A 19,128-nucleotide genomic window follows, 5' to 3' on the forward strand; every position below is an offset into this window, starting at 1 on the left:
AAATGCCCCTCCTGCAACCCCCTCCCTCACTCGGCCAGGCTCCGTCTTCCAGGGCTAGCAGTAGCGGTGGCAGAGAGGGCCCCCTCCAAGCACATGTGGCTCAGACTCACCTGGAGGCCGACAAGGCAGGGATGAGGGTGGATCCAGCCAGGCAGGGAATGGATCCGATTCCAGCCAGGTGAGGCAGGGGGGCCACGACAGCGAAGGAAGGGTCTGGACTCTCTGGAGGTGCCTTGCAAGGGTCTGGAGGCTGGAGCTCTCTGCAGGCGCCTGGCAAGCTGCGTTAGCACGGCGGGTCGGGAAAAGCGCAAGTGGAGAGGGAGACTCCCGGCTCGTGCGCTAGTTTAAAAGTGGCCCGGCCACGCCCCCACCTCCAGCCACCCGATTGGCTGGCTGGCGATGACATGGCCGGGATTCCCCAGGGGGCGTGGCCAATGTCCACACACCCCCAAGGGGAGGGGGCAGTCCTCTGCTCTTTTCACTGCCAAAGAAAGACGGAGGGAAAAAAAAGACGGCAGCTGCTTCAGAGTCTTGGAGGAAAAAAAAAGATGGTAGCTTCTAGGGGTGCATACCCCCCCCTGGGTACGGTAGTGTTCTAGGGGGGGCAACTGCGCCCCTGGGCGTCGTGATCCTTTTTGGAAGTGGGTTTTGCGTGCGTGCGTGAGTGAGCCAGGCAGGGGCAGAGAGCTGCGAGTGCGAGCGCGCCCACCCAGATGTTGCGCCCGGTGCGACGGCCCCCCCAGCCCCCCCACGCTACGCCACTGCCTGTAACATGTTATTAAGGTTTGTGTGTTACATCATGTTCTTATCTCCTAAACATTTTATAGTGGGAGAAGCCAACAGCAAATGGAGATAACACACTTGTCACAATACCTACCTTTAACCCTTAGTCAATAACTGGTTTTCTGTGGTGCAATATATTGTTATGTGATCAGGCTGCTAGTGTAGGTGTGCTTTCATAATCTTTAATTACAAATGGGCACAACCTCTTAGCAGCGGGCTCCCTAGGCTTTCTAACTTTTTCACAATGCTTGGTTTCTTCATGCAAATGGCACACTCATCACAGCCTCTTTAAAGCACCACAGAAAGGGACGTGTCTCCATACAGGTTCAAATTGGCCAATGAAAAAGTGCACCAGACAGGACTGCTGCTGCATCCACAGAAAAGTGACTGAAGCAAAGGCAATTTAGACTTACCAGGAATGTAAGTAAAAAAATATGTTCATAGAATCATAAAGTGTAGAGCTGGAAGGGATACCAAGGGTGATCTAGTCAACCCTCTTCAATGCAGGAATCTCATCAAAATCTCTCATTCAGTTTGAAACCATACTAGAGCCTGCTTTGTTTGCAAATGTCCTAGTAGTTGTGTTATTTGTCACTTCCTGTGCAGGAGTCAGCAGAGAGAGAGAAATGCTGTCCGTCTCTCTCTCTCTCTCTCTCTCTCTCTCTCTCTCTCTCTCTCTCTCTCTCTGTGTGTGTGTGTGTGTGCGTGTAAAAACTAGTTGTATGAACATCTTAGTCTGTCTCCATACTGTCAACTTAAAACACAGCTAGGATGTTCGTTTCCTTCAGTCAGGGTTGATTTGAAGCTGGGATTGATATGGATGGTAGCTAATGTCAAGAGTATACTACTGTCCAAACCAACAGTGGGAAAGCATTGCATGCAGACTCAAATATATGTGAGAAATTTTTGTTGTTGTAGTTGAAACAGTGCCCCTCTGGAATTCATCATTCCTCAAATACCTGTGATGCAGGCTTCCCTATTCCTAGCAAGGGTTGGAGGAAAGGATCTTTCATAATAATAATAATAATAATAATAATAATAATAATAATAATAATAATATTTTTTATTAATTTTCCATTAAGAACATCCAATTAATAACCAATCAAATCATAATCCAATTCAAAAATAAAACCAAATTACAATCTGAATTATTAATTATTAAATTTCACATAGACTTCCCATATTCTGGACCTCTGAAGAACTCATCTCACATAATTATATTTCTGCCCTCTTCTTGTTCTCATATTTTCCACATTCTGATCTTAAACTCTCAAAGTCCTCAGTCACTAGCTAATTGATTCCCAATCATGTTAAACAACCATATATCATTTCATCTGTTGGGTACAGTTTAGTGTGTGTGTGTATGTGTGTGTGTGTGTTTGTATGGGGCACGGGTGGCACTGTGGTCAAACCACAGAGCCTTGGGCTTGCCGATCAGAAAGTCAGTGTGGTTCAGTCCCAGCTCCTGCCCACCTAGCAGTTTGAAAGCACATCAAAGTGTAAGTAGATAAATAGGTACCGCTCCAGTGGGAAGATAAACTGCATTTCTGTGCGCTGCTCTGGTTCACCAGAAGCAGCTTAGTAATAGAGAAGCAAGGTTCGTCACACACACTTCTTCAGATACACTGAAACAGAAGACACCAGAAGTCAGAAACAGACTGGAAAAAGAAGTTGCTGAATTGCAACTTATTAGCAAACTTAAAACCATGGAGAGAACTGGTAAAAGACATTGGATTCTTATCTCATTATAGATGATAAGGCTATTTTTAGCCATCTCACCCCTTGCTTTTTCCTGTAAGACCAATTGCAGTCGTTAACAGTCGTCAACAGGTTCACCACACCTATCAGCCAATCACCCATTCCCACCACCCTTCTGAGTAATATCCCTCCCCATCCTCCCACTATATATAAGGGTCTGGTGACTTCTGTTTCAGTGTATCTGAAGAAGTGTGCATGCACACGTAAACTCATACCAATAACAAACATAGTTGGTCTCTAAGGTGCTACTGGAAGGAATTTTTTCATCATATCTTCCAGTCCAGGCTGTTGTCCAAGCCTGCCATTTGAAGTTTTATGTTGCAGTAAATTCCCAAGTTGTTGAGTTGTTAAGCATACTGTTTGCAAATACAGTATATGTAGCAATTAAAATGGAATATATTCCACAGATATAAATCATTTGGCACTTGATCAGCTTTTCCAGCGACCATGCAAGTCTCCCCTCTGGGAGTCTCCACTCTCTCACCCATAAAGAAGAAAAACCTGCAAACAGATGCACTGTATGTTGTGGGATATTTCCCAAATTGTTGTCTCAGATTGTTGGAATCCGCTTTTTCCACCCTGTGTCACAGCTATCAAGTGCCATCTTGTTCCGCTCATTTATCTTTGTCAAGTCTGATTAAAACTGTGCAGCTGAATAATCAATTGCAAATAGAAGTCCATCTGTACTCCGTTTAAATTTTTGTGAGGTCTTTCTTAATGAGGCTTGGCATATAAAAGCAAATGTAGATATAAAAGAAAGAACGTACTGATCACCTCCGTAAATCCAAGCACCATGATGAAAATCTCTTTGAAGTCCAAACTTAGACACCAGCAACTGTGCAATTCCACAGATTGTTTCCCTTATCTCCATCAGTCCAGAATACACTTGTTTTCAGCCAAATCTCATTAATCTTTAAGAAACAGGTGTCCCTGATTGAGAGAATGACTCTGGAAAGTGCCCAGTTTCCGTGCCAAGGCTTGGTATCTTGTTGTGATAACGGACTCCGTGGGTGAGACAGCCCTCTCTTACCCTGGAGAGGTCTGCAGGACTAATTACTCCCATATTAGTCCTGAATTTCTGGCACTACTGGGGGTCCAATCTCATGGGAGGCAGCCATTTCCCTCGGCAGGAAACAGGAAGTCTGAAAGGATCTGGTAAAATCTGAGGCACCTAAATCTCAGGTGAAGCAGTAAGGTTTATAGTTGTACCATGTCTGTTCGACTTCTAAAACATTTGAAAACCAAAGCTCCTGCAGCCAATTGGAAGCCACGGAAGCCCCGTTGGATGTTCGGCTTCCCAGAATGTCTGAGAACTAAGCTGTTTGAAAACCAAGGTGCAACTGAAATGAGACAAACCACAGCAGTGAAATTTAGTTTTTCTTGGCTCTCAGGGGTGAGGAACTGGAGCACTTACGGCTTTTTTCAGGTATTGATTCATCCCTATCACACACCTATTATAGGCAACCCCCCCCCCATCAACCTTGTCTATTTTCTCATACTATTAAGTTGAAAGATGTATTGAAGATAGAGTAGAATCAAAAATATACAATTTGAATATGAAAAGCTAATGGATTTTAAGATGATTTAGTAAGATGTAGACAAAAATGCAATGGCATGTATTGTGTATTGTGGCATGATCTTCAATAACCCAACTGGAAAGAAGTTCTAGAGGCAGTGATAACAGGGTTTGGCCATTGGCATCTGTCCTTATATGGCAGCAAAGCTGCTATTCCCCCTCACATCCCCAGAAAGAGGCACTTTGCGGTGAATCCCAAAATGCTGTCACCCATTAGCTCACTGTTTTCCCTACCCTCCCTCTTGTTCGGTGTTGTGTGTGCACCACAGAATTTAAGTCAAGCAGTTAGGCCCAGTATAGGAAACAACTGTGTAGCAAAGATAACTTTTATTTTGGGGGCAGAAACAGAAAAAACCCCAACACTTTACAGTTGCTACAAGAAGTCACCACTCTCTGAGCCCAGAGAGCGTATTGATTTATAAAGTCCTTGCTGAAGCAAAGTCCAGTTGTTAACGAAGACCAGCAACTGCCAGAGTTCTTTCAGTCAAAAGTCTTGCAATGTGTCCAAATTCCTTCCGACAAGATCTTCACAAAGTCCTCCACTTTTTAACCAGATCATTCCAACCATCTCCATGTTTCCAATGTTCCCCAACAGTGAATGCTGTAACTTGAGCTTTTATCTATCCTGAGCTATGTGTCAGTTTGCCCAGTAACTCAAATAAGACAGTCACAAGTTGCATGCAGCTGCATTTTTAGGGGGCAGGGGACCATTTCGCCCGACTCAAAGAGAAGTAACCCTTTCTCACTTTCCCTAATACTTCAGCAGTGGAATGAAACCAGCTTGCTTTATATCAAATAAATGATGGAGTCATACATTTGTAAGGTTGTACATCCCCATGATGGAGGTTGGAAAAACAATACGTCTACTTGGCAAGTTACAGTGGGGAAAACTAGGAAAACATTTAAATCACATGAGATTTCATGTAATCATGAATGCTTCTGGGATGACAGTTCAAACTAATGTACTGCATTTTCTGTTTTCCAGGTAAACAGTTGAAAAAATAACATCACAACAGAGGAAATTTTCACTTCATATATTTCCTTCATTGGCATACACGTGGTGCTTCAGATCAGGAAACCATGAGCTGGTTTTCTCAAATTCTGGAAAACTGGATCAGTTTTCCTTTTTTGGAAGAATATCTGACCTCAGTGGTTCATCCTTTGTGGTTACTTAAGCTTCTGATTTTACTTTATTCACCAGTGATAGCTCTTTTTTTGTTTATCTGGCCTTTCTCATTTCTGTTGCATATTTACAAGAAGATGAATAACCAGCAAGAAAGTGATAGCAAATTTTGGGAGAAACCAAGGAAACTTGTTGCTCTAGTTACTGATATTGTTGGAAAGATATTGTTTGGTGAGTAAAGGTTTCTTTCATTCCAATCATTCAGTCTTATCAGCTACTATACTTTCTTAGGACTAAGCATCAGAATTTCAGACTTGAAGCACTAGAACAATAGTTGCTACAGTGCATCAGGAATGGACCTCTAAACCAGCGTTTCTCAACCGCTGTTCCGCGGCACACAAATCAAAGTTGTGGAGAAACTAAGGAAATTTGTTGCTCTAGCTGTTTCTATAGGTGGAAAGATATGGTTTGGTGAGTAAAGGTTTCTTTCATTCCAATCATTCAGTCTTATCAGCTACTATACTTTCTTAGGACTGAGCATCAGAATTTCAGACTTGAAGCACTGGAACAATAGTTGCTACAGTGCATCAGGAATGGACCTCTAAACCAACTTCAGATTCACAACAGCTACAAGTTGGGGGTCGGCTCCATAAGGATCAAAACAAAGGAATGGAAATTTATGTAGCTAGTAAGCAATCAAAAATAACAACAAAACATTTTATGAGGTATGAAATTAAGATATATTCCAGAAGAAAGGGTCAGCTGGTGGCTGCATAAAACCATACATTTAATCACATTTAAAGTATGTCTCCTCTCCAGAAGAAACCTGGAGAATGCTGTTTACACCTCACAGAGCTATAATTAGCAAAGCTCTTTAAAAATTGTTTCATGGATTGTGGCAAGAGAAGGGAATTGGGTTTAAATGTGTAGTGAGTACGAAGCGAATGTAATGAGAATGTCATCGTGCAGTGAGACCTTGAGGGTGCAATTTTCCTGAGCATGGTAACCACTAAGTAACTCTGAAACATAAACAAACAATGGACACTGCGGGAAACAGGATGATGGGATACAGAGAGTTTTGGCTTGATCAACAGGATCCATCTTATCTTCTCATTGCTTCCCAGAGTGTGATGTTGCTTTAGATGTTGAAGCATAAATCAGAAATTCATTACTGAAACCAAGTTTGGGTGATAAGGATGAAACCCTGTGGTTGCTTATGACATGGTCAAAGTTGCATCTGTCTGGGAAACTGTTTTCTCACTTTGCATAAATTGACTCAGAGAATGGTCTGAAGATATGAGTATTCTAACTCATACAAATGCTTAAAGGAGATTAAAACAGTGTCACAGTTTTAGCTTACTCAAAGACTGGGAAAAAATGTTTCCACCTGCACCCAAAAGTAAGCAAGGAAGGAATATTCCAGCAGAGGACAAATACCATTCATTCTGGGATCATAACAGAGAAAGTTTTGATCCATGTGGATGACAACCTAGCATCCAGAACGCTGCAACATATAGGAGAGCTTTTTAGTTGATCTTAAATTTCAGTTTTTTGAACTGCACTGTTTTCTTCAAATAAAAGATTGCAATATTTCATTTATTTTTCAACAAAGTAATATTTATTTGTTGCATTTTGTATCATTTCCAGGTTATGAAGTTATTAACATGGAACATATCCCTAAAGGACCAGGGGTTATTATTTATTATCACTCAGTCACTTCTACTGACTATTCCTTTTTAGTGGCTAAACTTTTTAAGGAGACACAGAGACACTGCTATTCAGTAGTTGATCATGTCGTATATCACGTACCAGGTAAATTATTCAATTTAAATCATGCTTTTTTTTACAAAAAAGTATGTGAAATATGACATAAAACAATGCTATAAAATATAAAACCATGTTATCAGGCAAACAGGTGAAAAACAACAGACAAATAAAATATCAGCAAGAGGTGAAAGTTGGTAGAGAGGAAGGTTCTTTCTCACCAAGTCTTTACAGCATGAATGCAGGATGAACCATTATTTCAAAAAAAAAAAAAAAATTCCTTCCAGCAGCACCTTAGAGACCAACTAAGTTCGTCATTGGTATGAGCATTGGTATGCATGCACACGAAAGCTCATACCAATGACAAACTTAGTTGGTCTCTAAGGTGCTGCTGGAAGGAATTTTTTTATTTTGTTTTGACTACGTCAGATCAACACAGCTACCTAACTATAACTAGCATTATTTCCAAATCATTCCTTAATTATTAAATTTGTATTTTTCCAAACACAGTTCAAAGTGTTGTTCTTTAAAGCCCTAAATGGCCTCAGTCCAGTATACCTGAAGGAGCATCTCCACCCCATCGTTTTGCCCGGACACTAGGTCCAGTATCGAGGGCCTTCTGGCGGTTCCCTCATTGCGAGAAGCCAGGTTGCAGGGAACCAGGCAGAGGGCCTTCTCGCTGGTGGCGCCCGCCCTGTGGAATGCCCTCCCACCAGATGTCAAAGAGAAAAACAACTACCAGATTTTTAGAAGACATCTGAAGGCAGCCCTGTTTAGGGTGGCTTCCAACAGAAAAATGGAATAAAATAATCTATTAATTTTAATCTAATCTATTTTTCTGTTGGAAGCCACCCAGAGTGGCTGGGGAAACCCAGGCAGATGGGCGTGGTACAAATAATTTATTATTATTATTATTATTATTATTATTATTATTATTATTATTATGATCATCACCACTATTATTATTATTATTATTATTATTATTATTATTATTATTATTATTTAGCTTGCTTCAAGGGTCTGTAAATCAAATTAAATAAGCCAAATAAAAATATAGTTGGAAAGGAAATTCCCTAAGACAGGAAGAATCAGGTCACCCCATTTTCCTGGCCATGTTTACACTGCCTTAGAATAAAGGACTAGAAGGAATAGTTCTTCCTTGTTCCTAGAATCGTGGGCACTTGACTTGACAAGCACACAATGGCCCAACCAGCTCAGTGTCCATACTAATGTGCATGTCAAGCCCAAATGGTACCGTCAATGACCCAACACAAGACACTGCAAGGGGATCAAAGAATGCCATTAATTGAATACACTATTGTTCTTTACCCCACCATCTCTTGACATGTTTCCTGCCTGGACTAACAGCCACTGGAGGAGAACAGCACCAGCTAGTTCAAATCCAGCCGAGAACAATCATGAGCTCAAAAAGAGCTCTTTGCAGGGCTATTTCGCCCCCGGGACGCTCTACCCAGGGTTCTTGTGGGGATCCGCGTGGCTCCCGCAGAATTCCCCCCCCTCCGCGATGCCAGAAACCTCAGAGCTATTGTGACATCACAATAGAAAAGAATGTGTCTGTTTGTGAGCCTGAGACTGAGAGCTGTAGACAAATAAAAGAGGAACTTCTAAAAGCAAACCTCAAGGCTACTCAGTGCTGAATTTGAGTTTCACTGTTAAGAGAAAAATGTAAAGAAATAGAGGTTGGATCCAGTTCAGACCGGAATTTATTCCTTCTCCACTTGGAAAATATAAAACAAGGGCAATAATAACACCACTTCCTGCCTGCTACAATCATGGAAGCAGAGAGCACCAATAGGTTGGAAGAGAAAGTTCTGGACTGTGAGGAGAAGTACTCACAGTGGGACTTGATTCTGACAACAATCTTGGAAATGACAGAACAGATTCGCAACCCTAAAGTTGTTCTAACATGCATGGAAGAGAGGATTGATGAATCTACTGAACTGAATTTTGAAACAGATGATAGCTTTGAACTTAGAGAGGAAGAAAAGGGAGAAGAGGAAAGACCAAAAGAAGACGCATGCTGTGATGTGACTTTTGGGGAAACTTTGGAAATGGTAGAGGAGAACTATAATTTTGAAGGAAATGCAACAATTAAGGGAGAACAGATTGCTGAACCAACAGAATGGATTTTTGAGATAGAAGAGGATGAAGAAGAAACCACTGTTCCACCGGTGGGAGGGGTGAAACAGGGAAAGGTTTCAAAAGCCCCCTCAAAAAGGGAAAAATAAAAAGGTTGTTACCCCAGTGAGAGAGGGGGAGAAGGAAGTAGGAGGGGGGCAGAAAGAGAATGAGATCGAAAATAAAGTATTGGATATACAGCAGGGTGGGGGGGAGGGTTCTGCAAAATTTAGATTGGGACAGAGCAGGAGTAGGATGAGGGGGAATTATGCTAATTTTTATTGGTTGGTAAAACAGGATTTGAACTCGGAATGTATTAGGGAGTTGGCTGAAATCTCTGGAGACACCGATTCCAAGGAAAGGGGGTAGATTTAGTTTTGAGAGTGGGAATAAAAAGGGGGTAAAAGATTTTGAAAATTTGTCTGAATATTTCTGGATAATAGGGTAGAGAATATTGGGTAACTAAGGTAAAGAGAAGCATGAAGGGTTAATGGTTTTAAAAAAGAAATTATAATTTAGAAGAAAAAATGTAATTTTAGAGATGGAAACTGCAATAATTAGTGAATTATAAAGAACTCAAGGAAGGGGAATGAGGAAGTCCGAAATGTTTAGATTTGAAATTGAAAAATATAATTATGTCTTTTTAATATTTCGATGGGTTTTTTCTTTTCATTTTTCTTCACCCTTTTATATAAACTGATTAAGAATTATATATAAATAAGAGAGCTAAGATGTATCTTTATGATGTTTTGTTAAGATTCTAGAAATGCTATGAGTTAACTATAAAAGAATGGTAAGGAAGATAAGTGAAGAACAATAAAGAAACAAGACGTGATGATATTGTTCTAGATCTTTGTATTTGTTTTTTCTTAAAGTTTTTGTATCTTTTTTCTTATTAAACTTTTTTCACTTTTTTCTTGTTTTTTCCCTTTTCTATGAAAAATCCAATAATTTTTTTTTAAGAGCTCTTTGCAGATCAAGCAAGAAAAGATTGCAGGGGCTTCATTTTATAGCGATAAAAATTAGGAAAATCATGATGGATGTGACCATAGGGAATGTAAGCCAAAATAAAACTCTTAACCAGGTGTTGATTTTTCATTGTACCATACCCATGCTGTTGGGGCAATCCAATCAAAGCATGCCTCACTTCATTTCCCAGTGGCAAGTGGCTCTGACAGATTCCCATTTGAGTTACAACAATGGATGAGCCCAGAATGAGATGGAGTGTCCACACAAAAAAGGGAGTTGGGAACTGCAGGCTTGCTTTTGGCCATTTAGAGCCTCAACCTCTTCTTCCAATAATGTTTCAGGCATCTTATTTGAATCAGGCTATGTTTCCAATCCCCTTCATGGATCAATGCCTTGTCGTGGCGAAGGGGCTTGAATAACTGAGAGAAGCTATGAGCTATGCCATGCAGGGCCACCCAAGATGGACAGGTCATAGTGGAGAGTTTTGACTAAACGTGATCCACCTGGAGAAGAAACTGGCAAGCCACTCCAGTATCCCTGCCAAGAAAACTCCATGGACAAAGATAACAGGCATATAAAAGTTATGACGCTGGAAGATGAGCCCCTCAGGTCGGAAGGCGTCCAACATGCTACTGAGGAAGAGCGGAGGACAAGTACAAGTAGATTCAGAGCTGATGAAGCGGCTGGGCCAAAGCCGAAAGGACGCTCAGTTGCGGATATGCCTGGAAGCGAAAGGAAAGTCCGATGCTGTAAAGAAAAATATTGCATAGGAACCTGGAATGTAAGAACCATGAGTGGAGGTAAGCTGGATGTGGTCAAAAATGAGATGACAAGAATAAATATCGACATCCTGGGCATCAGTGAACTAAAATGGAAGGGAATGGGCGAATTCAGTTCGGGTGACTATCATATCTACTACTGTGGGCAAGAATCCTGTAGAAGAAATGGAGTGGCCCTCATAGTCAACAAAAGAGTGGCAAAAGCTGTAATGGGATGCAATCTCAAAAATGACAGAATGATCTCGATACGAATCCAAGGCAGACCTTTTAACATCACAGTAATCCAAGTTTATGCACCAACTACCGGTGCTGAAGAAAGTGAAATTGACCAATTCTATGAAGACCTACAACACCTTCTAGAAATGACACCAAAGAAGGATGCTCTTCTCATTACAGGGGATTGGAATGCTAAAGTAGGGAATCAAGAGATAAAAGGAACAACTGGCAAGTTTGGCCTTGGAGTTCAAAATGAAGCAGGGCAAAGGCTAATAGAGTTCTGTCAAGAGAACAAGCTGGTCATCACAAACACTCTCTTCCAACAACACAAGAGACGACTCTACACATGGATATCACCAAATGGGCAGCATCGAAATCAGATTGATTATATTCTCTGCAGCCAAAGATGGAGAAGCTCTATACAGTCAGCAAAAACAAGACCTGGAGCTGACTGTAACTCAGATCATCAGCTTCTTATAGCAAAATTCCAGCTTAAACTGAAGAAAGTAGGAAAAACCACTGGGCCAGTAAGATACAATCTGAATCAAATCCTTTATGAATACACAGTGGAAGTGAGGAACAGGTTTAAGGATTTAGATTTGGTGGACAGAGTGCCTGAAGAACTATGGATGGAGGCTCGTAACATTATACAGGAGGCAGCAACGAAAACCATCCCAAGGAAAAGGAAATGCAAGAAAGCAAAATGGCTGTCCAACGAGGCCTTACAAATAGCGGAGGAGAGGAGGCAAGCAAAATGCAAGGGAGATAGGGAAAGATACAGGAAACTGAATGCAGATTTCCAAAGAACAGCAAGGAGAGACAAGAGGGTCTTCTTAAATGAGCAATGCAAAGAAATAGATGAAAACAATAGAATGGGGAAAACCAGAGATCTGTTCAAGAAAATTGGAGATATGAAAGGAACATTTCGTACAAAGATTACCATAATAAAGGACAAAAGTGGTAAGGACCTAACAGAAGCAGAAGACATCAAGAAGAGGTGGCAAGAATACACAGAGGAATTATAGCAGAAAGATATGGAGGTCTCGTACAGCCCAGGTAGTGTGGTTGCTGACCTTGAGCCAGACATCTTGGAGAGTGAAGTCAAATGGGCCTTAGAAAGCACTGCTAATAACAAGGCCAGTGGAAGTGATGATATTCCAGCTGAACTATTTAAAATTTTAAAAGATGATGCTGTTAAGGTGCTACACCCAATATGCCAGCAAGTTTGGGAAACTCAGCAATGGCCAGAGGATTGGAGAAGATCAGTCTACATCCCAATTCCAAAGAAGGGCAGTGCCAAAGAATGCTCCAACTACCGCACAATTGCGCTCATTTCACACGCTAGCAAGGTTATGCTTAAAATTCTACAAGGCAGGCTTAGGCAGTATGTGGACCGAGAACTCCCAGAAGTGCAAGCTGGATTTCGAAAGGGCAGAGGAACCAGAGACCAAATAGCAAACATGCGCTGGATTATGGAGAAAGCTAGAGAGTTCCAGAAAAACGTCTACTTCTGCTTCATTGACTATGCAAAAGCCTTTGACTGTGTCGACCACAGCAAACTAAGGCAAGTTCTTAAAGAAATGGGAGTGCCTGATCACCTCATCTGTCTCCTGAGAAATCTCTATGTGGGACAAGAAGCTACAGTTAGAACTGGATATGGAACAACTGATTGGTTCAAAATTGGGAAAGGAGTACAACAAGGTTGTATATTGTCTCCCTGCTTATTTAACTTATATGCAGAATTCATCATGCGAAAGGCTGGACTAGATGAATCCCAAACCGGAATTAAGATTGCCGGAAGAAATATCAACAACCTCAGATATGCAGATGACACAACCTTGATGGCAGAAAGCGAGGAGGAATTAAAGAACCTTTTAATGAGGGTGAAAGAGGAGAGCGCAAAATATGGTCTGAAGCTCAACATCAAAAAAACCAAGATCATGGCCACTGGTCCCATCACCTCCTGGCAAATAGAAGGGGATGAAATGGAGGCAGTGAGAGATTTTACTTCCTTGGGCTCCTTGATCACTGCAGATGGTGACAGCAGTCACGAAATTAAAAGACACCTCCTTCTTGGGAGAAAAGCAATGACAAACCTAGACAAACCTAGCATCTTAAAAAGCAGAGACATCACCTTGCCGACAAAGGTCCGTATAGTTAAAGCTATGGTTTTCCCAGTAGTGATGTATGGAAGTGAGAGCTGGACCATAAAGAAGGCTGATCGCCGAAGAATTGATGCTTTTGAATTATGGTGCTGGAGGAGACTCTTGAGAGTCCCATGGACTGCACGAAGATCAAACCTATCCATTCTTAAGGAAATCAGCCCTGAGTGCTCCCTGGAAGGACAGATCGTGAAGCTGAGGCTCCAATACTTTGGCCACCTCATGAGAAGAGAAGAATCCTTGGAAAAGACCCTGATGTTGGGAAAGATTGAGGGCACTAGGAGAAGGGGACGTCAGAGGACAAGATGGTTGGACAGTGTTCTCGAAGCTACGAACATGAGTTTGACCAAACTGTGGGAGGCAGTGCAAGACAGGAGTGCCTGGCGTGCTATGGTCCATGGGGTCACGAAGAGTCGGACACGACTAAACGACTAAACAACAACAACATGTTTCCAATAAAGCATGTCGACCTAGGTCTTTTGGGCCATGATCACAGATTGCAGGAATACCTTATCTGACCTCAAAACAGCTATGTCTACAGGGATCTAAAAAATGGGGCCATCTAGATATTGTGACATTTGATTTCTGTGCTGTGTTGTTGTTGTTGTTGTTGTTGTTTAGTCGTTTAGTCGTGTCCGACTCTTCATGACCCCATGGACCAGAGCACGCCAGGCACTCCTGTCTTGCACTGCCTCCCACAGTTTGGTCAAACTCATGTTCGTAGCTTCGAGAACACTGTCCACTGTCACTGTATCTGACTGCAACCCAAAAGGCATGACCAAGTAATCGAAACTGCCGTAACTGCAGAATGTTGTCTTCCAATCATCTCCCTCCCTCATACGTACAGTCGCACCTCCGGTTAAAAACGCTTCAGGTTACAAACTCCACTAACCCAGAAATAGTACCTCAGGTTAAGAACTTTGTTTCAGGATGAGAACAGAAATCATGCTCTGACGGCGTGGCAGCAGCAGGAGGCCCCATTAGCTAAAGTGGTGCTTCAGGTTAAGAACAGTTTTAGGTTAAGAATGGACCCCTGGAACTAATTAAGTTCTTAACCAGAGGTACCACTGTATCAAATTGTACGCCCCCCTTAAGTCCAGCTTCGTGAAAATCTTTGCAGACCACAACCTCTCTAGCAAATCCCCAATGGGGTAGCGATTGGGCACTATGATGCGGATAATCTGGTAAAAGTCCACACATCTATGCCAAGAAAAAAAAGGGCTGACAATAATATTTATATTACAAGCAGTCCTTCCAGTGAGCACACAGGGCTAATTTCCTTCAGAATGGATAGGTTTGATCTTCTTGCAGTCCATGGGACTCTCAAGAGTCTCCTCCAGCACCATAATTCAAAAGCATCAATTCTTCGGCGATCAGCCTTCTTTATGGTCCAGCTCTCACTTCCATACATCACTACTGGGAAAACCATAGCTTTAACTATACGGACCTTTGTCGGCAAGGTGATGTCTCTGCTTTTTAAGATGCTGTCTAGGTTTCTCATTGCTTTTCTCCCAAGAAGCAGGGGTCTTTTAATTTCATGACTGCTGTCACCATCTGCAGTGATCAAGGAGCCCAAGAAGATAAAATCTCTCACTGCCTCCATTTCTTCCCCTTCTATTTGCCAGGAGGTGATGGGACCAGTGGCCATGATCTTGGTTTTTTTTGATGTTGAGCTTCCAATAAAGCATGTCGACCTGGGTCTTTTGGCCCATTATCACAGATTGCAGGAATTCCTTATCTGACCTCAAAACAGCTATGAGAGTACTTTTTTTTTACTCTTGTAATCACAAGGCATTTCCTGTGCTTCCATGCATAAATTTTGTGTTTAGTTGTATCACTGTCTACAGGGATCCAAAAAATGGCGCAATCTAGATATTGTGACATCTGATTTCTGTGCTGTGACTGCATATAATTGCTGCTGACTTTAATGCCAGAAGAGGACAAGGTGTAGGAAATAGGATCTCTAACTTGATGATTTCTTCAGATACAAAAATACCAGAAAACATGGCCCCACCCGAACACATGGCCAATCAAGCACTTCCGCACCCATCATTTATGCCCCCATGTGACACTGCAATCAAACACATGTGGCACCCTTGCTGTAGTGTTCATGGCCTTCCGCTGCCACTCCCCCCACATCATCTTCCTCTGTATGCACGCAACCACACCAGGAAACCATGGCATCACAGAAAGGTCATTTAAAGAAGGAAGGAAGGACAGAGCCCAAAGAGGCCCAGTAGCACAGAGTGCTCTGTTTGGGGGGCATTCCATTGGGCGAATTAACGCAGCATATAATCTCCACCCACTTATATGTGCATGAAAAGATGGACTTACGTTGGTGTAGGTAGGATTCAACCAGCATGGGCTCATCAGTGCCATGTGTGTGTGTTTGTCTCTCTGTGCATGGCACTGTGGTCTGTATTTTTTATCATAATGCAAGCTTGTATATCATTCTGCTGTACTACAGACTTGACTTGTGGAACACATGTCTAAAAAGGTCACCACCTCAGCACTTCCACGAAATCCTACTTGAAAAGGATTGGCAGAAAACTATGCTTCTGATCTGTAATAGTGCAATATCTTTGGAATAATGACACCTGTATAGCGTCAACAATATTTCCTAAATAAGAGTTATATAAAATGATTTTTTATTATTATTAGGGGCTTATTTTTTCAGGGTTGAAGATATTTTTTGATACCATCGGTTTGAAAGATTTCAGTAAAGCTGAATGTGTCGAAATTTTGAAGAACGGCCATTTAATGGGCATTTCACCTGGTGGAGGTAGAGAAGCAAACTTTAGTAATGACTACAGCTTAATGTGGGGTAAACGCACAGGTTTCGCTCAGATAGCTTTGGAGGCAAAAGTGGTGAGTGATCTTTGGGCAACTTGCATTGTCTTCACAATTATCCTAGATAAGTCATAATGTGCTTACATCCTTGATCTACCGGCAGCATCCTAAATGGTTGATGATGGTAAATGTTTGGGGGTCAAATGATATCTGGAGTTCCAAGTATTTCCCACCCGGTTTTTTTAAGCTATTGATCTCAATTACATTTAAAAAGAAAAAAATAGCTTTCCCCCCCTCTTCAATTCTTGAAAATCTGCATGTGCAATTTGAAGTCAATTACGTCTGGCTTGTCATTGTAATGCCAGGTGCAGAGCACTATTCCTATCCTTAACCAAAATAAAGGTGGGGCGGTTGGGGTGAAGTAATGCTCCAGTTATCAGCTTCCTTTTGATTTTTGATTTTATTCTTTTAGCCCATCATCCCTATATTTACACAAAACGTTTGTGAAGCATACAGGAACATTGGAAAGACAAGTGAGTACCTTGGTTGATCAAGAGATCTGCTTTCAGGCAATAAACATATTAATAATATACAATTTTTTTAAAAAAACAGAATATCTTTTTACTACCTTCTAGTAGAGTTTATTCAGGGTACGCTGATCTGCAAAGCTGTGCTCCCTGTCTCAGGACTGAGTGAACATGCATTTGCTTAGTTTTTTCATTAGATTTAAAAGATAGCGATAGTCAATATAAGTGGTAGAAACCCCAACATGGAGGGGAACTGAGCAGGAAAAAAACCATATGCTGCAGTCTATTGTACAACTTATGACCTTGATTTATAAATGGCAGAGAAGAGCTGACAGAATATGTTGCTTTTCCTTTTCCAAAGGACTCATTCTATTAAACTCTTCCCCTCTGTGATGGATGGATTGGAATTGCTAAAAACTCAGAATGCCAACTAATTTCAAATTTTGTATGGGGTCGTTCTCTTTCAGACTCTTTTCCCTTTCATACATTATGTACACTTATCTGCAAAAGTTGTGCTTTTCTTAAAAAATATGCACTGAAATTATTTAACCTCAACTCTGGGATGGATTGATTGGAATTGCTAAAATTCAGACTCTTTTCCCTTTCATACATAGGGTTGACAAGATGGTTATATGAGAAAACACGATTTCTCTACCTTCCCTTATATGGACCATTTCCAGTGAAACTGAGAACATATATTGGAGAACCCATCCCATATGATCCAAATATAACAGCTGCAGAGCTGGCTGAAAAAGTAAGTTAACTCTACACTTGGAAATATAAAATCCGAATTTTCCCCCCTGTTGGTTTCTCTCTTTCAGTTCTATAAATTGTATTATGCCTACTGGCTCCTCATTCTATACAACCAGAGATAGGGTTCATCATATAGACTTTTGTGCATCATGTTCATCACTCAGCTTTCCCTCTCTGTAACTTGTTGAGACCATGAAAAACCTGTGCATTTTATGTAGTGCTGCACAAAGAACTGTTCATGCAATAGGACTTCTTCTCCCCACCATGTGCCCCAGAGGGTCCCTCCAAGCCCCCTACCCCAGTGGGGGACCCAGTAAGCACTGTACACTCTTAACCCTCACTAAAACTACTGTATTACTGAAGAACTTCTGATGTTTGTGTGATTTATTGCAACTCCGCAAGTGAATGGGACTCCATGCTACTCTGCTATTTTTACCCCTGCCCTGCTGTGCTGTTTTCAGGCATGGAAGCAGGAGGTGACTGTTTTTTGTCACCAGCCATTGTCATTCTAAGAGAACAAGGGAGGTGTTCATAATGAGTTCAGGCACCTCCTTTTCTGGAAAAATAGCACTGAGTATAGTGAAATATAACTCAATAGCATTTCTGCAGTTTTCCTCATATAGCTGGACGTAACAACTGTGCAGGAAAACTAAGATGTACCAAGCAGCCCAAGGCACTTATGTTTGGTTGTATCTCTGCCATACTCATATAGTGCTCTTCGTGGAAAACAACAACCGTAAAGACAGTGGGCTGGATTCACAGAGAGATGAACAGTTTCCTACTGGAGTTTCCTGGCCCTGGCTGCTCTTGCCCAACCCTCCATGCTGAGGATTGAGGCACAAGGACGGTCATATTGTGTCTGTAACTTGAAAAAATGGGATTCTTTATCCTGCCTGGTTCTGATCCCTTTAGCTTTTTCCTCACAGATATGAATAACTGTGAATATCCATTTTGCAACATATTGATATAACACAATGTATTCCTTTGTACTTCTTTCAACAGACAAAGATTGCAATTGAAAATCTTCGGGATAAATACCAAAAAAGGCCAGGAAATATATTAAGAGCTATCTCAGAACGATTTGATAAGCATTACAAAGCCAACTAGTTCATATAATAATTATGTTATTAAAGCTAAGTTGATATACACAGAATTGTGCTGGATTGTCTATTAATTATCTGGAAGGGACCCTAGCTCAGTAACTCAGCACCTGCTGGGCATACAGAAGGTCCGAGGTTTTCGAAGACATACAAGTCTTGCCCTATCCTGCAATACTCCCAGAATGTCCCTTTTATAATGGGAATACGAGTGCTTAACTGAAACACGAAATAATATTACACATGAAAGAATAATGACTATAATTCACTTGTATTAATACAGTGAACCTCTTTTATGGTTATAAATGGTCGCTCCAAGATTTGAGCCCTATAATGGCTCAACCTTTCTAAACATATAGCAAAAAAAGTAGAGAAAACAAAAAAGTAACCAGAATTGGTGGAAAAAGTGACTGACCTAATGAAAACAGCCAACTAAGCAATGAATCTGGATCTGGGCAATCCAAGTGCCGTTAAACAGCTAAAGTAAGCGTCCTCAATTTTACAGCTTTTCCTTGAGGATTATTCAAATTGGGATCAAGGGACAGAATCTGAGCTGGATGGGGGTCCCAGAGTAAGAAGAGGGGACAGACATGGCTGCGTTCCTTGCAAAATGGCTGAACAGTTTGAAAGTGGAACTCATCCCATATGTAGATGTTCTTGTGCATGCTCATAGAGTCTCAGGACCTAGACAA

The 19,128-nt window shown here is 41.4% G+C and overlaps 1 protein-coding gene across 1 annotated transcript; it reads left to right on the plus strand.

Annotated features, from left to right (window-relative positions):
* The first annotated feature begins 1,071 nt into the window (after positions 1–1,071).
* Positions 1,072–18,492, plus strand: LOC118078329 (monoacylglycerol/Diacylglycerol O-acyltransferase). The gene is made up of 7 exons (XM_060277818.1): positions 1,072–1,203; positions 5,103–5,471; positions 6,888–7,052; positions 15,947–16,137; positions 16,532–16,592; positions 17,201–17,340; positions 18,342–18,492. Exons 2-7 carry the CDS (start codon positions 5,198–5,200, stop codon positions 18,444–18,446), a joined length of 936 nt encoding a protein of 311 aa, XP_060133801.1. The 5' UTR covers positions 1,072–1,203; positions 5,103–5,197; the 3' UTR covers positions 18,447–18,492.
* The last annotated feature ends 636 nt before the right edge of the window (positions 18,493–19,128 follow it).

Source organism: Zootoca vivipara, chromosome 8 (assembly GCF_963506605.1).
Source record: "Zootoca vivipara chromosome 8, rZooViv1.1, whole genome shotgun sequence".
NCBI classification, from domain to species: Eukaryota; Metazoa; Chordata; class Lepidosauria; order Squamata; family Lacertidae; genus Zootoca; species Zootoca vivipara.

Coding starts and splice junctions, on each gene's coding strand:
- LOC118078329 (XM_060277818.1), top strand. CDS start 5,198: ATGAGCTGGTTTTCTCAAATTCTGGAAAACTGGATCAGTTTTCCTTTT. Junction 16,593..17,200: donor CAGGAACATTGGAAAGACAA/GTGAGTACCTTG, acceptor TTTCATACATAG/GGTTGACAAGATGGTTATAT. Junction 17,341..18,341: donor CTGCAGAGCTGGCTGAAAAA/GTAAGTTAACTC, acceptor TTCTTTCAACAG/ACAAAGATTGCAATTGAAAA.